Source organism: Protopterus annectens, chromosome 12.part0 (genome assembly GCF_019279795.1).
Source record: "Protopterus annectens isolate FY-2018-M chromosome 12.part0, PAN1.0, whole genome shotgun sequence".
NCBI lineage: Eukaryota > Metazoa > Chordata > Ceratodontiformes > Protopteridae > Protopterus > Protopterus annectens.
In genome coordinates this window covers 100,945,366-100,967,057 of record NC_056746.1, presented here as the reverse complement: position 1 = coordinate 100,967,057, position 21,692 = coordinate 100,945,366, and the positions used below count along the sequence as shown (strand labels likewise).

At 41.7% G+C, this 21,692-nt stretch overlaps 1 protein-coding gene across 4 annotated transcripts in view; it reads left to right on the top strand.

The window, feature by feature from the left end:
- The window catches only part of BRAT1 (BRCA1 associated ATM activator 1), a 498,236-nt gene that overhangs the window by 375,365 nt on the left and 101,179 nt on the right, over nucleotides 1–21,692 (top strand). For all 4 annotated transcript variants that reach the window (XM_044089125.1, XM_044089127.1, XM_044089124.1 and 1 more), the window contains exon 11: nucleotides 15,244–15,343. In XM_044089125.1, the coding sequence (XP_043945060.1) occupies nucleotides 15,244–15,343 (100 nt within the window). The remainder of the gene's footprint in view (nucleotides 1–15,243; nucleotides 15,344–21,692) is intronic.

The following is a 21,692-nucleotide window of genomic DNA, read 5'->3' as shown; positions in this document are numbered from 1 at the left end:
CTCGATGGAATTTGGATTTTCTCAGGTGCAGCATGTCCATTAATTCCGGGTTGGACATGGCTTTGTAGAGCTGGAGTTTCTTTAACCGGGCAGCATATGGCATCTGTTTAAGCCCTTTGATCCTCTTGGTGAGGTACTTTTGGGGTCTTTCCAGTTGCTGCAGGTGTCTGGTAAGGTACATCCCAAAAGGGGCATTGTACTCAATTATGGGCCTGATGAGGGATGAGTAAAGAGGCATGATGACCTCCCCTGATCTAGATGTGAATCCCTTCATGATTAGATGGGCTATATAAAATGTTTTTCTAACCATTTTGGCCACGTGGTTGTCAAATGAGAGATTGCTATCAACTTGGGTCCCCAGGTCCCTAATTACTTCTTCTGTACTTAATGGATTGCCACCTATGTGGTAATTTGTGGGCACTTTGTTTTTGCCAAACGGGATGACTATACACTTTTTGGCGTTTAGCTTGAGGCCATGGCTCTGGCACCAGTTGTCTGTTTCTATGAGGCCCTTTTGGAGGATGCTTGTTTCGGCTGGAGAGTCGATTATGGCACCCAGTTTGCAGTCATCTGCGAACTTGGTCAGCCACAGTCCTTCAGTGTTGGCCTGTACATCCGAGAAATATATACCGAACAAGAGAGGTCCCAGGACTGAGCCTTGTTGGATGCCACTTGTAACTGGTTTGGAGTCTGACATGGCTCCAGCAATTCTAACCATGTGGGTTCTGTCCTTGAGCCAGTTTGCAACCCATCTAGTGACATAGGGGTTTATATTTAAGCTGGTGAGCTTATCTGTAATACCAGAGTGAGGTATTGCATCGAAGGCTTTTGCGAGGTCCAGGTAGGCTGTGTGGACCACCTTCCCCTCGTCAATGGCCTTGGTGACTGTTTCAAAGAAATTTACCAGGTTTAAGAGGCAGGATCTGCCCTTAACAAAGCCGAACTGGGTAGGATCCAGTGTCTGTAGGTCCCCAATATCTTTATTTATGAGGTCCATGATGATCCTTTCCATAGCTTTGCAGACCAAGCTAGTCAGGCTTATGGGGCGATAGTTTCCAGGATCCGTTGAGGCACCACCTTTGTGGAGAGGGACCCCTGTTGCTGTACGCCACTCTTTGGGTACATATCTTGTAGTAAGGCTGAGATTGAACAGTAGTTTTATGTTTGCGTTTAGCTCTTCTTGGAGTTCATGTAGCCGGGACACCGTCTGGTCCCATCGATGCTGTGTTTTTTGCTTTGGAGAGGGTGGCTCTTACCTGAGCATCTGCGATGTCAGGGGGGCAGCACTCTGCTGGGATAGATATTTGCCCATTTGGTGGGGGGGGGGGGGAGAGGTTTGCGCTGAACCTGTCAGCTAGGATGTTTGCAATGTCTGTGGGTTCGATGTATTTTTTGTCATTTTGGACTAATTCTGAGCATATCTGGGAATTCCCACCCAGGTTCCTAACATAACTAAAGAAAGCCTTGTGATTATCCTTAGTGTCCTGTGCAATTTTTCTCTCGAAACTGGCCTTAGACGATTTTATGAGTGCCCGTAGTTTTTTGCTAATACTGATCAGAGATGCCTTCCCTTTTTGGGATTTTGCTCTATCATGTAGTAGCTTCCTCCTTCTATTGTATAGTTTGTTTATGGCTGGGGTCCACCAGACAGGATGTCTGCCTTTGGAGGATTGGGTCTTGGTTTTATTTGGGATTGCATGATCCATGCATTCCTGAAGGTGTTCATAGAATGCGTTTATAAAGGATTCCTTGAGAGGGATTTGTGGAAAAAAAGAAATAGTTTTGTTTTTTGAGAGGGAGGAGTGTTTCACATAAGTTGTTAGTTATGAAACCATGTGTCAGTGGCTGTTAAAACTTATTTTTAGGAGTTGTGCCAGGTTGTGTGATGTGCTTATAAGTGTGGAGTCCTCGGCATATTGTACTTGAGAGGCCTGCTGTGTAGATGTGTGGAGGGTGACAGAATGTTAAAGGGGATGGGATCAAGGACAGAGCTTGTGATACACCAGTGGCGACTGAGAAATGTGGAGAGAGGGGGTGATGTGTCATTTTACCGACCGATACTTACTAGACAATTAGCTTTCGAACTATAGAAGAGTGCGGCTGAGATAGACTTAGTAAGGGCATCTGAAGTACACATTTGTGTGACAAACTGTGTGAAAGGTTTTTGACAAGTCTAGAAATAAGGAGGACACTAGCTTGCTATTTCTAGTTTTTTTGACAGTATATACACATAACAGTACTTTCATGAATCTGGCCCGTTTGCCTTATAGTGTTCCTTTAAACATATATTCCAACAATCCACAGTGGAAATTTGATGTTTAATACAGAAGACATATATCTATATCTATATCTATCCATGTATCTATGTCTATCTATGTAGATAGATAAAGATGGTTGTTAAAATATATTTGGTTATTTTGTCAAGCAGGAAATTTTATTTTCCTTTTGGTTAACAGGTAGCATTATCCGTAAAGTGGCAATTAGGGAAATGTCACTTTTACCCATGGTTCTGAAATCTGATATCAGCTTTCAAACTATAGAAGAGTGCGGCTGAGGTAAACTTAGTAAGGGCACCTGAAGTACACATTTGCTGAGACAAACAGTGTCAAAGATTCAAAACTGTTTCAAAGATTCAAAACAGTCAAAACTCCCTGGACCAGATATTCAGTGCACCAACTAGGAGTGTAACCATACTGGATCTGGTCCTCACTAATATGGGAGACTGCTGCACAACCCCTACTGTAATGCCCTCCCTGGTAAGGTCAGACCACAAAATGGTCTCCTTTGAAGTAAATATAAAACCTGGACCTCCAGCTAAACCTGGAATATTCACAAACTATGCTAAGGCTAACCTCCAGCTGTTAAGTGAGAACCTGGCAGCATTTCAAGCCCCCATAAACCCTGAGAACACTTCCGCCTATGCAGAAGTGTTCACAGAAACCCTGTATAAGCATGTTAATAGCTGCATAGAGGCAGCTGTACCCATCAAGAAGTAGTATAGAACTAACTAAAGGTAATGCTACTCAATGCCAGAAGTCTAAACCTCAAGATGCATGCACTCGAGACTCTCCTCAGTATGGAGAAAATCGATGTCTGAGCAGTAACAGAAACTTGGTTCAAGGCTCCTGAGAGCACCCCAGCACTACCAGGTTATAACTCATACCATGCGTTTCTGCCCCAAAACTCGGACCGAAGCACAAAAGAGGGGGAGTATCTATATTCATCAAAGATACCTACACCTCCAGGTTAGTGGCACTGCACGAAGCATCGGAAACCATCCATGTGCAACTAACAGCGGGCAAAGCTGCCTTTCAGTTTGTAGCCTGCTACAGAACACCCTCCCTATTACAGGAACCCCACTTGGCATTCCTGAGAACACTGGAGAATATGAAGGTCTCTCCAAACACTATGTTATTGGGTGACTTCAACTACCCAAACATTGACTGGGAAAACTACTCAAGCCCAAACACTCTCGCCCAACGGTTCCTTGAATTTATAAACTCTAATGCAATGTAACAACTGGTCACCACTCCCACAAGAGGGAACAACATATTGGACCTGGTCATCACCAACATGGGGACTCTATGTTCCACACCAGAGGTAAACCCCTCATTGGTAAGATCAGACCATAAACAAATTTCCCTGGACATCCATATCCCGTCCCCACCCCCAGCCAAGGAAATCACTGTAAAGAATTTCTCCAAAGCCAACTTTGCACTTCTCAAGATTGAGGTGGAATCCTTCAAAGCCCCTGGGCCAGAGGATAATACAGCCCAATCCACAGAATCCTTTACAAATGCATTCTATGAGCACCTGCAGGAATGCATGGATTGTGCTATCCCAAATAAAACCAAGACTCACTCCTCCAAAAACAGGAGACCGGTCTGGTGGACCCCGGCCATAAATAAGCTATACAACAGAAGGAGGAAGCTACTACATGACAGAGCAAAATCCCAAAAAGGGAAGGCATTTCTGATCAGTATTAGCAAGAAACTTGATCCCTCATAAAATCATCAAAGGCCAGTTTGAAGAAAAATTGCCCTAGACACTAAAGATAATCACAAGGCCTTCTTTAGTTATGTCAGAAACATGGGCGGAAACTCCCAGATATGCTCTGAATTGTTGCATAACGGTACAAAATATACCGAACCTACAGACATAGCCAACATCCTGGCAGACAGATTCAGCGCAACCCCCCCCCCCCCCCCAAAGGAGCAAATGCCTATCCCAACTGAATGTAACCTCCCTGACATCACAGATGCACAGGTGAAAGCTTCCCTCTCCAAAGCAAAAAACACAGCATCTATGGGACCGGATGATGTCCCAGGCTGTGTCTTACACGAGCTCCAAGAAGAACTGAACCCTCACATTAAGTCACTGTTCAAACTTAGCCTTACTACAGGATATGTACCCAAAGAATGGCGTACAGCTACAGTGGTCCCACTCCACAAAGCTGGTGCCATAACGGACCCCGGAAACTATTGCCCTATAAGCCTGACTAGTCTGGTCATAAACAAAGACATTGGGAGCCTCCAGACACTGGACCCTACCCAATTCGGCTTTGTTAAGGGCAGATCTTGCCTCTTAAACCTAGTTGATTTCTTTGAAACAGTTACCAAAGCCATAGATGAGGGCAGGGTAGTCCACACAGCCTACCTGGACCTCGCAAAAGCCTTCGACACAATGCCCCACTCGGGCATCATAAATAAGCTTACCAGCTTAAATATCAACCCCTATATCACAAGATGGGTTGCAAACTTGCTCAGAGATAGAACCCACATGGTCAGAATCGTAGGTGCCATGTCCGAATCCAAACCAGTTACAAGTGGCATCCCACAGGGCTCAGTTCTGGGACCTCTCTTGTTTGGTATATACTTCTCTGAGGTTCAGGCTAACATGGAGGGATTATGGCTGACAAAGTTCGCAGATGACTGCAAACTGGGGCCCATAATCGAATCTCCAGCTGACAAAAACATCCTCCAAAAGGGTCTCACAGAGACGGATGCTTGGTGCCAGAGCCACGGCCTCAAGCTAAATGCTAAAAAGTGCATAGTCATCCCCTTTGGGAAAAACAAGGTGCCCACAAATTACCATATAGGTGGTAATCCATTAAGTACGGAAGAAGTAATTAGAGATTTGGGGACCAATGTAGATAGTAATCTCGCCTTCGATAATCACGTTGCCAAAGTGGTTAGAATGACCTTCTATATAGCCCACCTTATCACGAAAGGGTTCGCATCTAGATCAAGAGAGGTCATTGTGCCCCTCTACTCGTCACTTATCAGGCCCATAATTGAATACAATGCCCCTTTTGGGATGTACCTTACCCGACACCTGCAGCAACTGGAGAGACCCCAAAAGTACCTCACCAAGAGGATCATGGGCTACAAACAGATGTCCTATGCAGCTTGACTAAAGAAACTCCAGCTCTATTCAGTTGCTTACCGCCTACTCAGAGGCGATCTATGCCTGACGTACAAAGCCATGTCAAACCCAGAATTAATGGACATGCTCCACCTCAAAAAATCCAAGTCCCTTAGAGCTACACACTCCAGGGACCTAAACCTCAGCACAAAAATAAATAGGACATGCTGGAGGGACAGATTCATTTCCCAGAGGCTCTCCTCACTCTGGAATAGAATCCCAGTTCATGTTAGACATAGCCCCTCGCTTGACCCTCTTCAAGTGAAATTTGGACGCGTGGATGGGAAATCGCAAATTCACCCCTGGGATCTCTCCTGTGACCCTGCTAGACAGAGGCACAGTAAACTAATCTTAAAAGGGTACCTTCTGTGACCTACTTTACAGAGGCACAGTAGGCTAATCTAATAGGGAGGCGGAAGCCAAATACACTCTGGATAGGCTTATAAATGCCCTAGGGCAGATAGCCTAGTATCTGCCTGTGAACCTATGAACTCAAAAAAATAAGCCACCCTGGCGAAATCATAAAATGAATGGGCTGTATAACAGGAGTAAGAAAATCATGGCAAAAATGAGGAGATGCAGCTCTCAGCAGGATAAAAGCACTCTCAAAGTAAAAAAACAACTCTGAGGACAAATAGTCTACCAAAGCCAAATATGAGCTGTGTGTGGCCTCCCAGCCCAAGGGCAACCACAAAGCTTTCTTTATCTATGTCCGCAACCTCAAAGGAAATGCACAATTGTGTGCAGAGCTCATTGTAAATGGAGCCACTTATACTGAGCTAGAAGATGTAGCAAACCTCCTGGCTGATAAATTCAGCTCCAGTTTTTCTTCTCTCTCCCTCAATCCTCCCTCAGAAAATAGTAAATATAACTCCCCTCTACTATCACTAGGAAACAGGTCCTTAATGCTCTCTCTAAGACCAAGAACACTGCATCAATGAGCCCAGACTACATCCCAGGATGCCTTCTAAACAGCATAAAACATAACCTATCAGGGCCTCTGGAATTACCATTTAACTGTAGCGTCCAAACAGGCTTCATGTCTCATGAATGGAGAAAGGCAACAGTCATCCCTCTGTAGAAAGGTGGGCAATCTACAGACCCTGAAAACTACAGACCCGTAAGTCTCACTAGTCTTATATGTAAAGCCATGGAAAGAATTATCATGGAGATGATCAATAGAGATATAGTAAACCTCCAGACACTGGACCCAACCCAGTTTGGTTTCATCAAGGACAGATCATGCCTGCTCAACCTGGTGGATTTCTTTGAGAAGGTTACTAAATCAATGAATGAGGGCAAAATCATTCACGCTGCCTACCTTGACCTGGCCAAGGCATTTGACACAATACCCCACTCAGGCACTGTTGACAAACTCAAAAGGTTAGGTGCAAATCCGTATGTCACCCAGTGGAGAAGCCAGCTAGCTCACAGACAGGACCCATAAAGTTAGAATTGGGGAGTCCACCTCTACAAAGAGACCAGTCACAAGTGGAGTACATCAGGGGATTAGTCCTTGGACTGCTTCATTTTGGTATTTACTTCTCTGAAGTCAAGGCCAATGCCAGTGGTCTCTGGCTGACTAAATTTGAAAATGATTGCAAATTAGGAGCTGTCATTGAATTTCCCACTGACACAAATGTTCTACAGGAGGGACTAACACAGACAAACAACTAGTGTCAGAGCCATAGGTTAAAACTAAATGCCAAGAAATGCATAATACTATCCTTTGGGAAGTCATCATCCCTGGTAACTAATATATCGACAACACACCCCTTAGAGTTCACCCAGTAGTCAGGGACTTAGGGACACACACAGATAGTTATATAGCCTTCGATCATCATGTGTCCACAGTGTTGAGGGAATCATTCTATGTTGCACAAATTATAAATAAAGGTATGGCATCTAAGTCCAAGGAAGTCATTGTTCCACTCTGTTCAGCATTCATCAGACCTATCATTGGTATGTTCCTAACCAGGCATATCCAACAACTGGAACATCCACAGAGGTCCTCACAAATAATTCAGGGGTAAGTAATATGTCCTGTGAAGACCACCTCAAGGTGCTATTCCTGTATTCAGTCTCCTACAAACTTTTGAGGGGGATCTATGCATGGCATACAGGGCATTGTCAGACCCCACTCTTATGGGACCTCCTGCATATCCACAAAACAAACAGCACCACAATTACCTGTTCTAAAGACTTAAACCTTGCCTGTGATATAAACAGGACCTGCTGGAGAGATAGGTATGTATCCCAGAGACTACCATGTCTATGGAACAGGCTGCTCATCCATGTGAATCAGAGTTCCTCCCTAACCCAATTCGAGTGCAACTTGGACAATTGGATGGGAAACTGGAAATTCATCCCTGGTTTGGCACCCAATTCTCTAATGGACACAGGTAACCTGTAAATTATTATTCTCCCAGGCCCATGCTTATACTTTTCAAGGGTATCAGAACCTGTCAGAGTTGGGATGCACGGCTAGGCTTAGAAAGACCCTTGTGGTCATTAGGCAAGTAAACACCTATGAACCTTTGACAAGTCTAGAAATAAGGAGGACACTAGCTTGCTGTTATTTCTAGCTTTGTTGACAGTATATACACATAACAGTACTTTCATGAATCTGGCTCTTTGCCTTATAGTGTTTCTTTAAACATATATTCCAACAATCCACAGTGGAAATTTGATGTTTCATACAGAAGATGTATATCTGTATGTATTTATCTAAAGCATATTTGGTTATTTTGTCAACCAGGGAATTTTATTTTCCTTTTGGTTCTGAAATCTCAGTAGTACTCATGTATGTACGTATAGATATATATATATATATATATATATATATATATATATATATATATATATATATATATATATACACACACACGGAGAGAGATATGCTGATAAACATATATAACTGCTGAGTGTCTCAGTCTTCTGGTCCCCATGGTTGGTGTAAGGGGGCTTTCTCCCTGTAAAAAAAAAAAAAAAAACACTTGTTCAGTAGTAACTGCTGCAAGGAAATACATGCCATTTTCTTCCACAGCAGTTAAAGCAGATGCATTTTAGATCCTGAACCAATTATCAAAGCAATTTACAGCTTTTATTGCAAATACCATTAACAACATGTGCACTGCATACCATCACAAAGATCAACAATGCAGGTTCTTTTGTAACTGAAGCACTGCACAATATTTAGAACCAGTTTTACCGCAATAAACTTAGACTATGCAAAGCAAACATGATTGCCACAGTATACATCTAATTCCCAGCACCTTGTCAACTAAAGGATCAATGCTTGGAAGGTCTGGAAACAAATACTATCCTCATCTGCCCATGACACTTACATTACTTTGCATAACCAAGCCAAAAAAGCAATAAAGCATACCAAAATCTTGTAGTTACATGAACACCAAACTTCTGCTTTCTCCAGTTACACTCAGTTCTCGAAAGAGTTTAACACCTGAGCAGTCTTACTGTCTCACAGCACATATTTCAATCAGTTCACCACTCAGAATTTGGCAGCTGATTTTACCATTGCATGTCCACCTCCCCTGCTACCAACTTCATCACCCCATGAACTCTAAGTACTTCTGTTCTCCCTCAAAAAAGTCTCTCAAAATGAAACCAGCAAATACAGTCATTAACTACTGATGGCCCATCAAACTCTGACAGTCTCTACCTGTGGTTCATCAAACATTATGGAGATCTCATTTCTCCACAAATATGTTACATAATTTAATCTGGCACTGAGACAGCAAACCTTCCACAGTATCTTAAAAAAAAAATAGATGCCCCCATTCTTAGATGTACCAAATCCTAGGTAAGCTAATTCAAATAATGGTCTGCAGTCAGTTAGCCACCTTCTTCTACCAATAGAATATTCTCCTCTCCCATTAGCTGGATGTCATTAAAAATAGTAACATCCAAACTGCTGTACATATACTCAACAATACTCAACTCACTAATAAAAGTACATCTTACTGGTGCCCTCTTTATTTATCTGTCCGAAGCCTTTGAGTAGGTTAAATTTAACTCTCCTGCTTAACTCTTCCTCATACTCTAGCTTTGGTCCCTCCAACCTAAAATGGTTATCCAGCTACCTGTTGCACAGTACCTACTCAGTAAGATATCCCAACTCCCTATCCGCATACTAATATATCACTATATCACAATGTTACTGCGTTTGCAGATGACATTGCCATACAAACTTCTTAACCAACTATGGCACTAATGCTGTAGGAACAGCAAAACACACTCCAAAAATTGCAGCCATGGTTGAAGCTGAATAAACAACCTCTAAAATGTGTTCTCGTTTTCATGTACCTAGATATCATTCTTGTTCCAGGTCTAGCTATGGCACATCATATTGTTAACCTGAAAACAAAAGTCAACCCTACTCTATTTAGCTTTCATAAAAAAAAAAATCTCACAGCTGCATACCACTGAAGGAAGGGCAGCTATTGGTAAGAATACCCTCCATCTCTAACTAGAATATGTCCCACCATTACTTCAATCCATCCATCCACAAGCCCTTTTCCCATTTTTGCACATGGGGTTCGGGTGTCACTTGAATAGAAGAAATGTCTACAGCCAAGGTGTACACCAACAGGTGGCTAGCCCTGACATGGTAGCTCATCCACACCACATACTCACAGTCACATCTATGGCCAATTTAAAGTATCCAGTCCACCTACTGCATGTCTTTGGAATGTGAGAGGAAAACGGAGCACCTGGAGGAAACCCATGTGAAGATAGGAGAGGGCATGCAGACTCCACACAGAAAGCACCCCAGCTGAGAATCAAACTGGGAACCTTTTGTGAGGTGACACTATCTGCTGTGCCACTGTCAATATGCCTCTTTCGAAAACACAAATTAACGAGAACCCCACCCAAACAAAATTTGTAGGTTGATTCTCCTATCTCTTAATAATGAGTACCACTGTATTACACTCAAGAAATTGTGGAAAGCAATTCTGTCAGTCACAAATTATCCAGAAACAAAGTTCTGCTGAGTACAAATTGTTTTGAAAACAAAATGATTGAACTGCTCAAATGCAGTTCAAAAGTAGCAAGGTATCATATAGTTTTAAGTGTTTATTCAGGTAAGGCAAACCCCTCAGCACCCCACACACCCCTGGGACTATCCATCTACCTGAAATACTTCTCCCCTTCTCTCTTTCTATATATGTAAACTCAGCGACTGCATAATTCTTAGGTGAAAATGCCACTAAACTTCCAATCTGACTAACTTGTATTTTGACCAAAATTACTGTATTTTGACGATGCATTTTTAATTGACAAAAAATAAAAATACAAATTGCCAAAAAAAAGAAATAAATGTAAAATAAATAAATAAATAAACAACTCTGAAGAAAAACAAGTTGTTGCAGGAGGGCAGATCCACCCCCACATCCCATTGCTGTGTAAGTGTGTTCCAACTCTTGAGATGGCACAATACGGAGTAAAGGGCATATTTCCCAACAACAGTATTACAGCAATCTCACACCACCAACTTTGACAAAATAGAGCTGACAGAACTGGTGTCTATGAAATAGTGGGTTACCAATTTACATAAACCCCTGCCTGTGTGTGTGCTCGCATATGCCTCAAAACAAAGTCACTTAAAAAAAACAGCCAACATAAATAATACATGAAGGAATAAGTCCCAGGTAGAAGATTGCAATTTATATATACAGTAAGCAGAGTGCAAATTACAGTATCTACATTAGGTTGGTCATTTTAGTCATAAAAAATGATTAGTTGCCAGTCGAATATATAAAAATTGCGGTATCACTCGGACAGGATGAAAGCAGTCATTTATAAAATATGTTCTAATAGTATTCTAAACATGATTTGTCACTAATTTGCAAGAAAACCACAATTGTATGATAAACAAGCCAAAATGATTGGGCAAAAATGTAGACATTCTACAAAAAGCTGTTCAGATGAGAGGTACGATCCGCAAGTCAAGCTCCACTCGAGTAACCTGCATGTGCGGCCTCAACCTGGTCTATGACATCAACAAGACTTGTTGGTGGGGCAGATTGCGTCCCAGATACTCCCCCATCTATGGAATAGACTCCCTCTCCACATCAAGTAGAGTACCTCTTTACCCCTTTTAAAGTGCAACCTGGATAACTGGATGGGGAACAGAAAATATACCCTTGAGATTCCACCCACGTCCTTTCTGGACAGGGGCAATGGGTGCTGATTTGTCTAAACATGGGCTAAACTCTTGGCTAGGTTTATAAGGGCCTCAGGGCCAATAGCCCAGTACCTCCTATGATCCTAAGAATTAACAGGTACTTTTAGCAGACATAGCTTTGCAGTTTATACTAAATGTATGACTTGAATAAAGTAGTAAAATATGAAAAAAGCATATTGCCGGACTGATAATTTTTTTTTTACTCATTTCCCCCAGTGTATGCTAATCAGCCCCTTTACAGCCAATTGGCCCATCCATTCCTAATTACAACCACAAGAGTTCAATGAGAGGCCACCATTCAGACATTCATCAGGTGTCAGGGTATTTATTTCATGCTCTGGCTTAGGCAGGAGAAGGGAGTCACGTAGTGGGCTGACTGTGGTGGACATCAATAACTTGCAGCCTCGTCCTCAGCCTTAACCAAGGGAAGTCTCCCTGGTCTCTAGCAGGGTAAATGTACTTTCCCATGTGCTCCTTGGGATACCGAAGCAGGTCACCCCCCCCTTCCTGGCTCCACCAGTGCTGGAAATGATAAATCAATATTGTTATACAGCTGGAACAGTTATGGGAAAACTCTAATTATGGTCATTTATGATAAGTATAGTCTCCTACTTCATGAAAGCATCATTTCATATTAGTTGTAGGACAGGAGGTACAGTTTTCTAAAGGTAAAGTAGACAGTGTATGAAAGGATCACCACATCGGAAACATTTTTGTTTAGAAAAAAAATCAAATTTTAATTACTAATCTTGCATGAAAACAGATATTTAAGGTGAGCAATCACTATTTTTTATTATGGTAGCCTCAAGGATGACAGCAGGGATTGTACGGATTTTATAGTTATATAGTAATTCTCACAGTATGACATAACTGACAATTAATTTCAAAGACGAACTATATACTGTACTAAAGCAGCTTATTCTTAGAAACCGTGACTGTTGGGACACATTCAGTTTATAAGTGCTTGAAGAGTAGAACCCTGAGGGAATAGCAAGTATTCTGAAAACCAAATGACGCTGCCATATGAGTGGATGCATACTCTCAAGAAAAAAATGGTGCTCAGGATTGGTCATTCCAGTGTAGTTCTCTGCAAACAATAAGAACTGTATCAGGAAGGATAAAGGCCGACAGAGAAAAGTGATTATGCATAATGGAATATCTATAAAATTAGGTGAATGAAGATTAAAGTAAAACTGATGAGAGACATAAGATATTCATTAGAAAAAATTTATATAATTTTAATATTTGTGAAAAAATGGAAGTGACAGACTATCGGAAGTTTTAAAGGGTTCATGTCATATTACTACTTTGATATACTGTATTAGAAAATGATCACACTGTTCATGATGTCCTTGCCCAGAAAAATTACATCTTTTATTCCTCTAGAAACTCCCAATGTAAAGGTACTGCCCCTTCAAAATTCATTACATGATGTGGCTCTGTCAATGAGGACAGAAGCTGCTGTAGTCTTTATTGGAGTATAAATGAAAGACATTCTTGAAACAATGAGGATATACACGCTGTGAAACAACCTGATTAATAAAGGCAAGGTCCTTTGTATAATTCTTTAACCTAAACCCTTGAGCAGCACACGAGATTTGAATGCTTTGGAAGTGTCTTTTAACTATCGCAGAATATGTATATAAATAAGAAAAACAGCTATATGATAGCAATTAATGCCTTAATAACTGACAAAAACACAGCATGTCTGTTTAGATTGGGTTTTGTTTGAAAAACACAGGGTTAATGCAATTTTACAACTGAACTATAAAAAGTCTTCCATCCCATTAAGAAGTGAATGGCATTGACATTTTGCGGTCTAGTAAGTCTATGTTAATGTCACTGGAGGAATGTGATGAGCAAAGGTAATCAAACTTAGAAAAAAACCTGAAGGGTTACTGCATTAAGAAGCTGTACGCTTTAGTACTCGGTATAATCACAATTATAATACAAGACTCCAATGCATTCCACAATATGTAACAGACTACAGAGTTAAGAACAAGATTTAATTTAGGCTTAAACATCAAACATCTTGATGGAGCCAGCCAAAAGAAAGTGTAGATATTAGTTTCTGGGATATTGTGATTTCCCACTTGTCATTTAATTAATTAATTTACTTATTATTAACTGGACCGACACACTCAGGCACACTGTCTAATTAACTTATCACAGTCTCAAAATAGGCAAATTGGTACTGAGGAAATCAAAACAAGCACTACAGGATACAGCTTGCTAGCATTCATAGCCTTACTCTACTGCAATAAACCAACAGAAAAAGTATTTTAAAAAGTCACTGCAAAACACTTTGGAGTCTGTTTTGTGCAGCTTTAGGACTGTCTGTATTGTGGTTTGTACTCAAAATGCCAGTGTTCATGCTTGGTGTGATGAGCAACGGGAGACATCCCTAGCTGAACTGCCTAGGACCAACTTGAAACGGGATTTGTACCAGTCAAATTACTGAGCTATTGATCAATTGCTGTACAGATCTCATTACTACATGTGCAGAAAAAAAATAAGTTTTTTTTTTTTTTTTTTTACTAGTAAACTGTAGCAAACTATTTGCTACAATGTAACAAGCAGCAGGTGCTACAGTTTGGACCACACACACAGCACAAAAGCGCTCAGGTTTGACCGCAAATCTAATACCGGCTTTTAAAAGCCAGTATTGCAAGATCGTCATTGGATGAATGCATTTTTCCCCCTCCACGTAGCTACAGTACTGTCGCAGGCAATTTGGGGAAGCATTTTATACAATTTTTTTTTTTCCAAAACATCTCTGGAGCTTCTAATCTTACTGGGTAAGGAGTGAGATCAGCTCAGGAACGTTGATCATGCGTCTCAACTGTCTAGATTTTTGTCTCACATTTTGAATCTGTTCCTCAAAAATTTTGTGGTTTTCTGATTTTTGAAGGCAAATCAGTAAAGATCGAATTTACTAACTAATGACCGGCATTTGAGTTTCGGACTACACATCCTTCAGAAAATGTATGATAACACCAGACCTTTTAGTCTAGCAACATTCTAAATTTATAAGCACACTATTTACAAATGTGTCCCTATTTTGAGGGTTTTACCCACCAGTTATTTTTGTCTTGGTGCAAAAACAAAATAAACATTCAGAAAGAAGTTCGAAGCACTATGTGAACAGGGAACCAAAGCACTGAGTGTGTTATTCCACAGGGGAGTAAAAGAGGACTGGGATACAGGTTTGCAGAAATCTAATGCTGTGGGTGGGACTGTTAGAAATCATTACTGATGTCACAAACAGGGGGGTGATAAACTAAGTGGGTAGCATTGTTTTCAGCTTCGGTCCGAGGTAGAAATGTGATTTCAGTAACGAGAGAGTGTCCCTTTAATCTATGGTTCCCTTCCCAGAAGAAGTGGGAAACGGTATCTGCCAGCATTGCTTGTGTCAGACCACAGTTCTGTAGGCAAAGTACAGAACACGTTAGTTCATACAGGGTTACAAGTGCTGGAGAAATCAGAACAGATCACTATACTTTGTAGGTGAGTAAATCTTTGTGTTTTAACGTGGTATGAAGATTTGCATTTCCCCAAAGGTGCTATCACACAGAACTGTTTCCCTGATTATTGTTGCTTATCTGTTTCAGGTTCTGCAGAAATCCTTTCAGGCCACTTGCTTGTGGTTGATCAGCCTTTGTTCACACCGTGAGGAACTTTGGCCAAGGATCCATCATTTCCTTAGCAATGGTACATTTCATGTTTTGACATTGACTTTTTTCACATACACTTCCTATTTCCTGTATGCTTATACCCACTCCTGCAGTAAGGCTTCTGATTAAGGTTGTTGTAGTGTTAGCATAACCTGTAAGGTTTAGAAAGCTTATTGCATATGCTGCAGCTGTTCCCTTAATGGCAGAGCTTAATGCTTGTAAATCAGAGTGTGTGATATACCTTTAAGAAGCTTTCCAGTGAATTACCATATACATGCAAGTACTGAGCACGTGCAAGCAAGAGTGCCATTTTGAGTGAGCAGCCAGAATGTGAGGATGCAAGTATGTAGTCAGTTAGTTAGATAGTTCAAGGTTAATGTTCCTGCCATCCATCCTGATGTATTTGTAAACAGTAAACTACTTAAACGAACACCCAAGCCTCAACGTCCTCTTAATGCACATAAGAGCGACAGTGCTAGCTGGTGCTCTTTGGATCCTTGGGATCATATTTAGGGTGTAGGGATTCATTTCATATTTTTCCAGCACTGAATCATACTGTCATCATATCTCTGGATTGTGATTTTTAACCTTTGATTTTCAGAGGCGGCCGCGGTGGTGCAGCAGTTAGTGTTGTCGCCTCACATCAAGAGGTTCTCCGGTTCGATCCTCGGCTGGGGTGCCTTCTGTGCAGAGTCTGCATGTTCTCCCTGTGGCCGAGTGGGTTTCCTCCAAAGGCATGCTGTAGGTGGATTGGACACTCTAAATTGGCCCTAGGTGTGAGTGCGTGCATGTGTGTGCCTTCTGTGGAAGGTTGGGTGCCGGGCTGGCAACTCAACACCGAAATACTCCACTGCCAATCATGAGTGGACAGGTGATCTGCTGTTGCGACCCCTAACCCGGAAAAGCCGAAAGAAGAAGAAGATTGTCAGTGGCTAGTTATCAGTAAATATATTTTCATTATACCAACATTAGCTATTGTCATTGTTTTGTTCTGCAAATTATTTTGTTTTGCAAACATAAATGAAGTTCAGAATGTTGATTTCTGTGGTTACATGAGGCCCTGTGATTTATTTTTCAGTGTGTCAAAGGATAACTGGGTATTGACCTGCTAGACATCTTTACTAGAAATTTATCATCAATTCTTTGTAGCAGCAGAGGTTCGTATCCTGCTACTGCTCTTAACTATGTACGACATTTCAGTGACCTAGGAATTGTATGCAGGCATGATGCATTTTTAATTTTGTTTACTTGAACTCAGAATTTCCAGGACTTGCTTTCAGGAACAGTCCAGCCACAATTTTCTGAAAGTAAGAGGCTAAAATAGTAGAAGATGTAAGGATAGAAGAGAGGACATTATTGCATCTAATAGTGAAGGAAGATCTGGAGAACCTGATTGAAAAGATGATTAACAGATAGGCTTTAAAAATAACACCAAACTTAGTAGCACAGTGCAAGACATTTAGAAGACGAGTATTTTATGCGGTTCGGTAAGACAATGTCAAAGACCTCTGTGTAACCTTTAAGCAGATGACAGAGATGTCGGGTAGCAGATTATGATAATCAAATCCACATTTTTGAATATAGTCCCTGCCTTTAAATTAACTGAGCTAGATAAAATGTGTTTGTAGTACAGGATATGAACAGAACCATATCTACTAAGGTTACATTTTGAATAGCTTTAGGCTTATCCAAAACCAGCTTGATCTGCATAGCTGCATGTACTTTAGTGGACAAAACTAGCATTTCCTGTGAATTCAAGGAGCTTGTTTAAAACGTAGTTAACAACGTTAATAAACCTGTTGTTATAACGCATTTGTTTACATATAGGAACTGCTGCAGTGAAAGACCGGCTTGGATGTTTTACACATTTGGGTACAGCATTGTTATAGTAAGGCAGTATAATGGTGAAATATATTTTCTGTTATAAAAACAATGGTTTCATTTATTTATTTACCTTTACTTAATGAACAATAGGCTAGATTCCAAAACACTTCTCTCAGTGTAAGTAACTTACTCTAATATAAGTCTGCTTTATACGTGCAGTCAATGTGCTAATGATTTGATGGGTCAGCATCACAGAAAATGTGCATGAGACGATGCCTGTAGTGAATTGTGTCATCACTGCTACATGTGCTGTGGCAAACAGGCCTCTAAGGACCAGCACATCAAAATAGTGCCAGCCCAGTTCATCATAGAAATAGGGAGGACAGGGAGAGAGATGAAAGATGGAAACAAGGGAATAGTGAACAGAAGAAAAAACAAACAAGGGTAAACATGAAGAATAGCTGCTGGGTGAAGGCCATATCCTTTGTGGGAAAGGCTCACATTTTTCATGTAAGAAAAGGAGTGTAGCTGTGGAAGATAGTGAGGAATGGTTGTGAGACGGATAGAAGGAGAAGGGAAGGTTACAGGAGTACACAAACACAAACCGAGGGGGTAGTGTGTATACAAAAGACTAGGACACAGATAGAGGGTAGACACATGATGATGTGTTGGACTGGATTGCAAACAAATACGTGGAGGATGACACACTTGTCCAGAGGCCAAACCATACAGACATTAGTCATCTCCATGAGTCATGTGCAAGTTGTGTCTCTGGTAGCCCGGTGGACAGGCCTTCTAGTAGCCTGACTTTAGCCAGCTATACCAGGAGGTCTGTCTTGGTTGTGAGGCAGGAGTCCAGCTGTTGAAGCACCTCACATGTCACCAGCCTTTGTAACTGACTCCGAATGACAGTAGGGGCACCTCTGGGCCACTCTTGGAAAAGGAGCTTCTCTGTTTTTGCCATGAGTATTGGCCATGGAAGCCATGAGTAAACTCTCTTGGTTGCTTTCAGCAGGGTGACCTCCTTCCCCTGTCTGAGTGGCAGATGTAGTGATCAGTTTTGACCTAACACTGGAGGTGTCAGTTGGTGCAGGCTGTGGTGACCACCACCACTCCTTTGACACCGCTACAAATGGACCTGCAGAAGGCAGAGAAAACGAAAGAAGAACTCATTACTGCACCCGTATGTCAATAGATACTGTTGCTGCTATACAGTACGGTACTGCACGCACATGGCATATACACACTGCCACAGCTAGAGGCAATCTTTTCTAACAAAGCATCCTTCTATGGTCTGTCTGTCCGGCCCTCAGCTAATGTAATACAGAATAGGAAGAATTTAGTGCAGTAGTTAACGTGGAAAAGGTGGTATGGGGATATTTATAGCAAAACTCTATCTATCCCTAACTTCTGGTTCTCACTGTCTAAACAGGTCAGTATGGTATCACAATAACTATGCCTGAACTGCTCACAATATGGCATTACTCACTGTCCTGGCAAACTCAAGCCAGGCATCAGTCTTGCACAATGGACCATCGTATTGTCAGAGCAGGTACTTCTGAAAGTCACAGTCAAGGAAGTAAAACCTTGTTTTGCCTCAAGTACCTAATAGGAAATCTTTTCTTTTCAGCTAGTAAAGTAGCCATGGTCACTCCAACAGGTGCACTCGAGATGGTCACTCCAACAGGTCCACTCGAGATGGTCACTCTAACAGGTCCACTCGAGGAGGAAAATGTAGCCTCTTTGTCATGGAGGCACATTTGAATGTGAAGTGACATGGGCTGTAGTGTAACACTGAGGAGCTATAATATGGCTCTGTAGTGTAGACCTGAGGTATTACAATCTTCACAGATGCCATTCATGAGCATATATTGTGGATCTCTGAGATGGGCAAGGATGAGCAAGTTAGTGTTACTTATGGTGACAGCTCAATGCATTAAGACAGCAGGTCAGAGACCACGGTAGTAAATTTCCTCATTAACATAACCTCCACTCTGTGAGGCCCAAATTAGTGCAATAAAAAGGGGAGTTTCCATATTGCAAGGGGATGCACTAATACAAGTAACTATGGAATCCTGAGTTTAGGATACTGAACTGTGAAACAGGCAAACTGACAGAAGGTAAGATACCTGGTAACTGAATATCTGTGGTGGCCATCTGCAACAGAGACAGAGAGAAACTGCTGTATGATGCTATGAGAACACACCACAATGCCGTGGCACTGTCATAGAAGGCTGTTGGTTGGGTGGTAGCCAGTGGTAGGACATGTTGTGTGTGACATTCCTTCTCTGGGCCAATAATCAAGGAGCCTCAATCCTCTCCACTGACACTGGTGAGGGATGTTCATTTGGAAGAAAAATTGATACACACAGTATTTCCAGATGCAGCTCTCTGCACCAAGCACAATTTCCCTTAAGAGCACACAGGGAACACACTCCCTTTCTGGGGCTGAGTTTCCCTCTCTCTTACCAGGCCCCAAATAAGACTCCTCATTGACCACAGCTGTAGAGTTGAGTTCTCAGCTGAGTGTTTCAAGCCTAGTCCTCCACCACCCTGTCTGTGAAACCAGTGCTCTGGGTCCCTGCTGCAAGTAGCTGACACATACATTCTTTGAGATTCAGTTTTCACACACACACACACACACACACACACACACACACCTACCTGGGAAAGGCTGGCACAGATTTACCAGCCATGCCTCCTCTGCCCAGACTATAAGGTAGATACTGCCACCAGCACACTCCAAAGCCAGCTGTTCTAAGGCTCGTACAAGGGTACCCAATTGTACTGAGTAAAATTAATACTGATACAAATGGTAGTGTTTGACCAATGCAGTGAGGCTTTCAGGAGTGGCCACAGTGTCACCAAATAAATATATGTATTGTCAAAGGTTAAAATATTCTCTAAAAGACCAGCCACAATGAAAAGTTTAAATATATTTAATAATAAATAATAAAGAACATGAAAGTACTAAATATCTATTTACAATAAGTGCCAGAGTTTTAATCACAGGAAATATTAAAAATAAAACAGATGGATATATTCACACAGGTGCATAAAAACTGTACTTATCTAATCTCACTATATTTTCTTGACTGATCTTAAGAATTACTATTGTTTGGTTACTTACTAAAGCAAGGCAAGATGAAGTGAGTGAGTGGTCTTATCAATTCCAAAACAGAGTGCCCTCAGACTTCTGTCTCATCTAGTATTAAAACATCATTTCACTGCTGGCTTACAGAATGACATCACAGACATTTAGTCATCTGACTTCTGGTTCCCACACTATTACTAGAAACTGAACCAGAATCTTGCACGTATGTGTTACCATACACACACACAGAGCTTTCCTAAGATGTGTTATAGCACCTGGAAGTTATAAAACCATTTCAAAAGCTTCCACCCTTCCAGGGTAGCAATTAATTCACCCCTAAGGACAATACAGTAGGATTCCTAGTCCTGGTTTTCACAGACATTTTAGCTATGGCTGCAATCAGAAAGTACAGTTGTGTACACTTACCATAAATGTAGATGTTCGAGTGTATTCACTGTTGCAGTCCTTACAAAATGGGTTATCCGGCTCCCGGTAGCCCACAGTCGGCCAGAATACCAAAGTCCTTGGTATATGACATCGGCTGCCTTTGGTTTAAGCCTGACGTCAGGTACAAGGGAAGGCAGCCGATGCCATTTCCTCAGTTTTTCTTGCCTTAACTGTCGGGAGCCCCCAAAAAAGGTTAGATCCAGTCTGTGCCCTAGGAAAAAAGGGGAATGGAAGGGGGGGGACCAGGACTGCAACAGTGAATACACTCGAACATCTGCATTTATGGTAAGTGTACACAACTGCACTATGTTCATCATGTTTCACTGTTGCAGTCCTTATAAAATGGGTTGATTCCCAAAGCCCAGAAAAAAACAAAAGGGAGGAAGAACACCCACTGATTAAGGGTTGGCAAGGATGTCCTGCAAAACCAGCCCTGGACTTAGAAAACAAGGGTAAATTGTAATGTTTAGTGAAAGTGTGGACAGAAGTCCAAGTAGCTGCTTCCAGGATGTCCCTAGTAGGTACACCTCTTAAGAAAGTTGCTGAGGTAGAGGTTGCTCTAGTAGAATAGGCCATGCTGTAAGTAACAAAAGTGAATACAATGAGCAATCCACTTAGAAATAGTCTGTGTAGAAATAGCTTTGCCCTGAGCTGCAGGAGCAAAACTGACCAACAACTGATCTGACTTTCGAAAAGGTTTAGTCCTGTCCAGGTAAAATCTAAGTTGTCTATGCACATCCAGGGAATGCAGTATCCTTTCTCCTCTATTCTGAGGATTAGGAAAGAAGGTAGGCAGGTGGATAGACTGGTTAAGAGGCAGGCTAGAAACCACCTTAGGTATAAAGGAGGGATTAGTTCGAAGAGAAACCCAATCCATATGGAAGGTGATAAAGGGCTCTACTGCCATTAAGGCCTGCAGCTCAGACACTCTTCTAGCTGAAGTAATGGCCAAGAGAAAGGCAGTCTTCCAGGAGAGAAACTTCAAATCTGCTGAGGCAGCTGGTTCAAAGGGAGGCAGAGT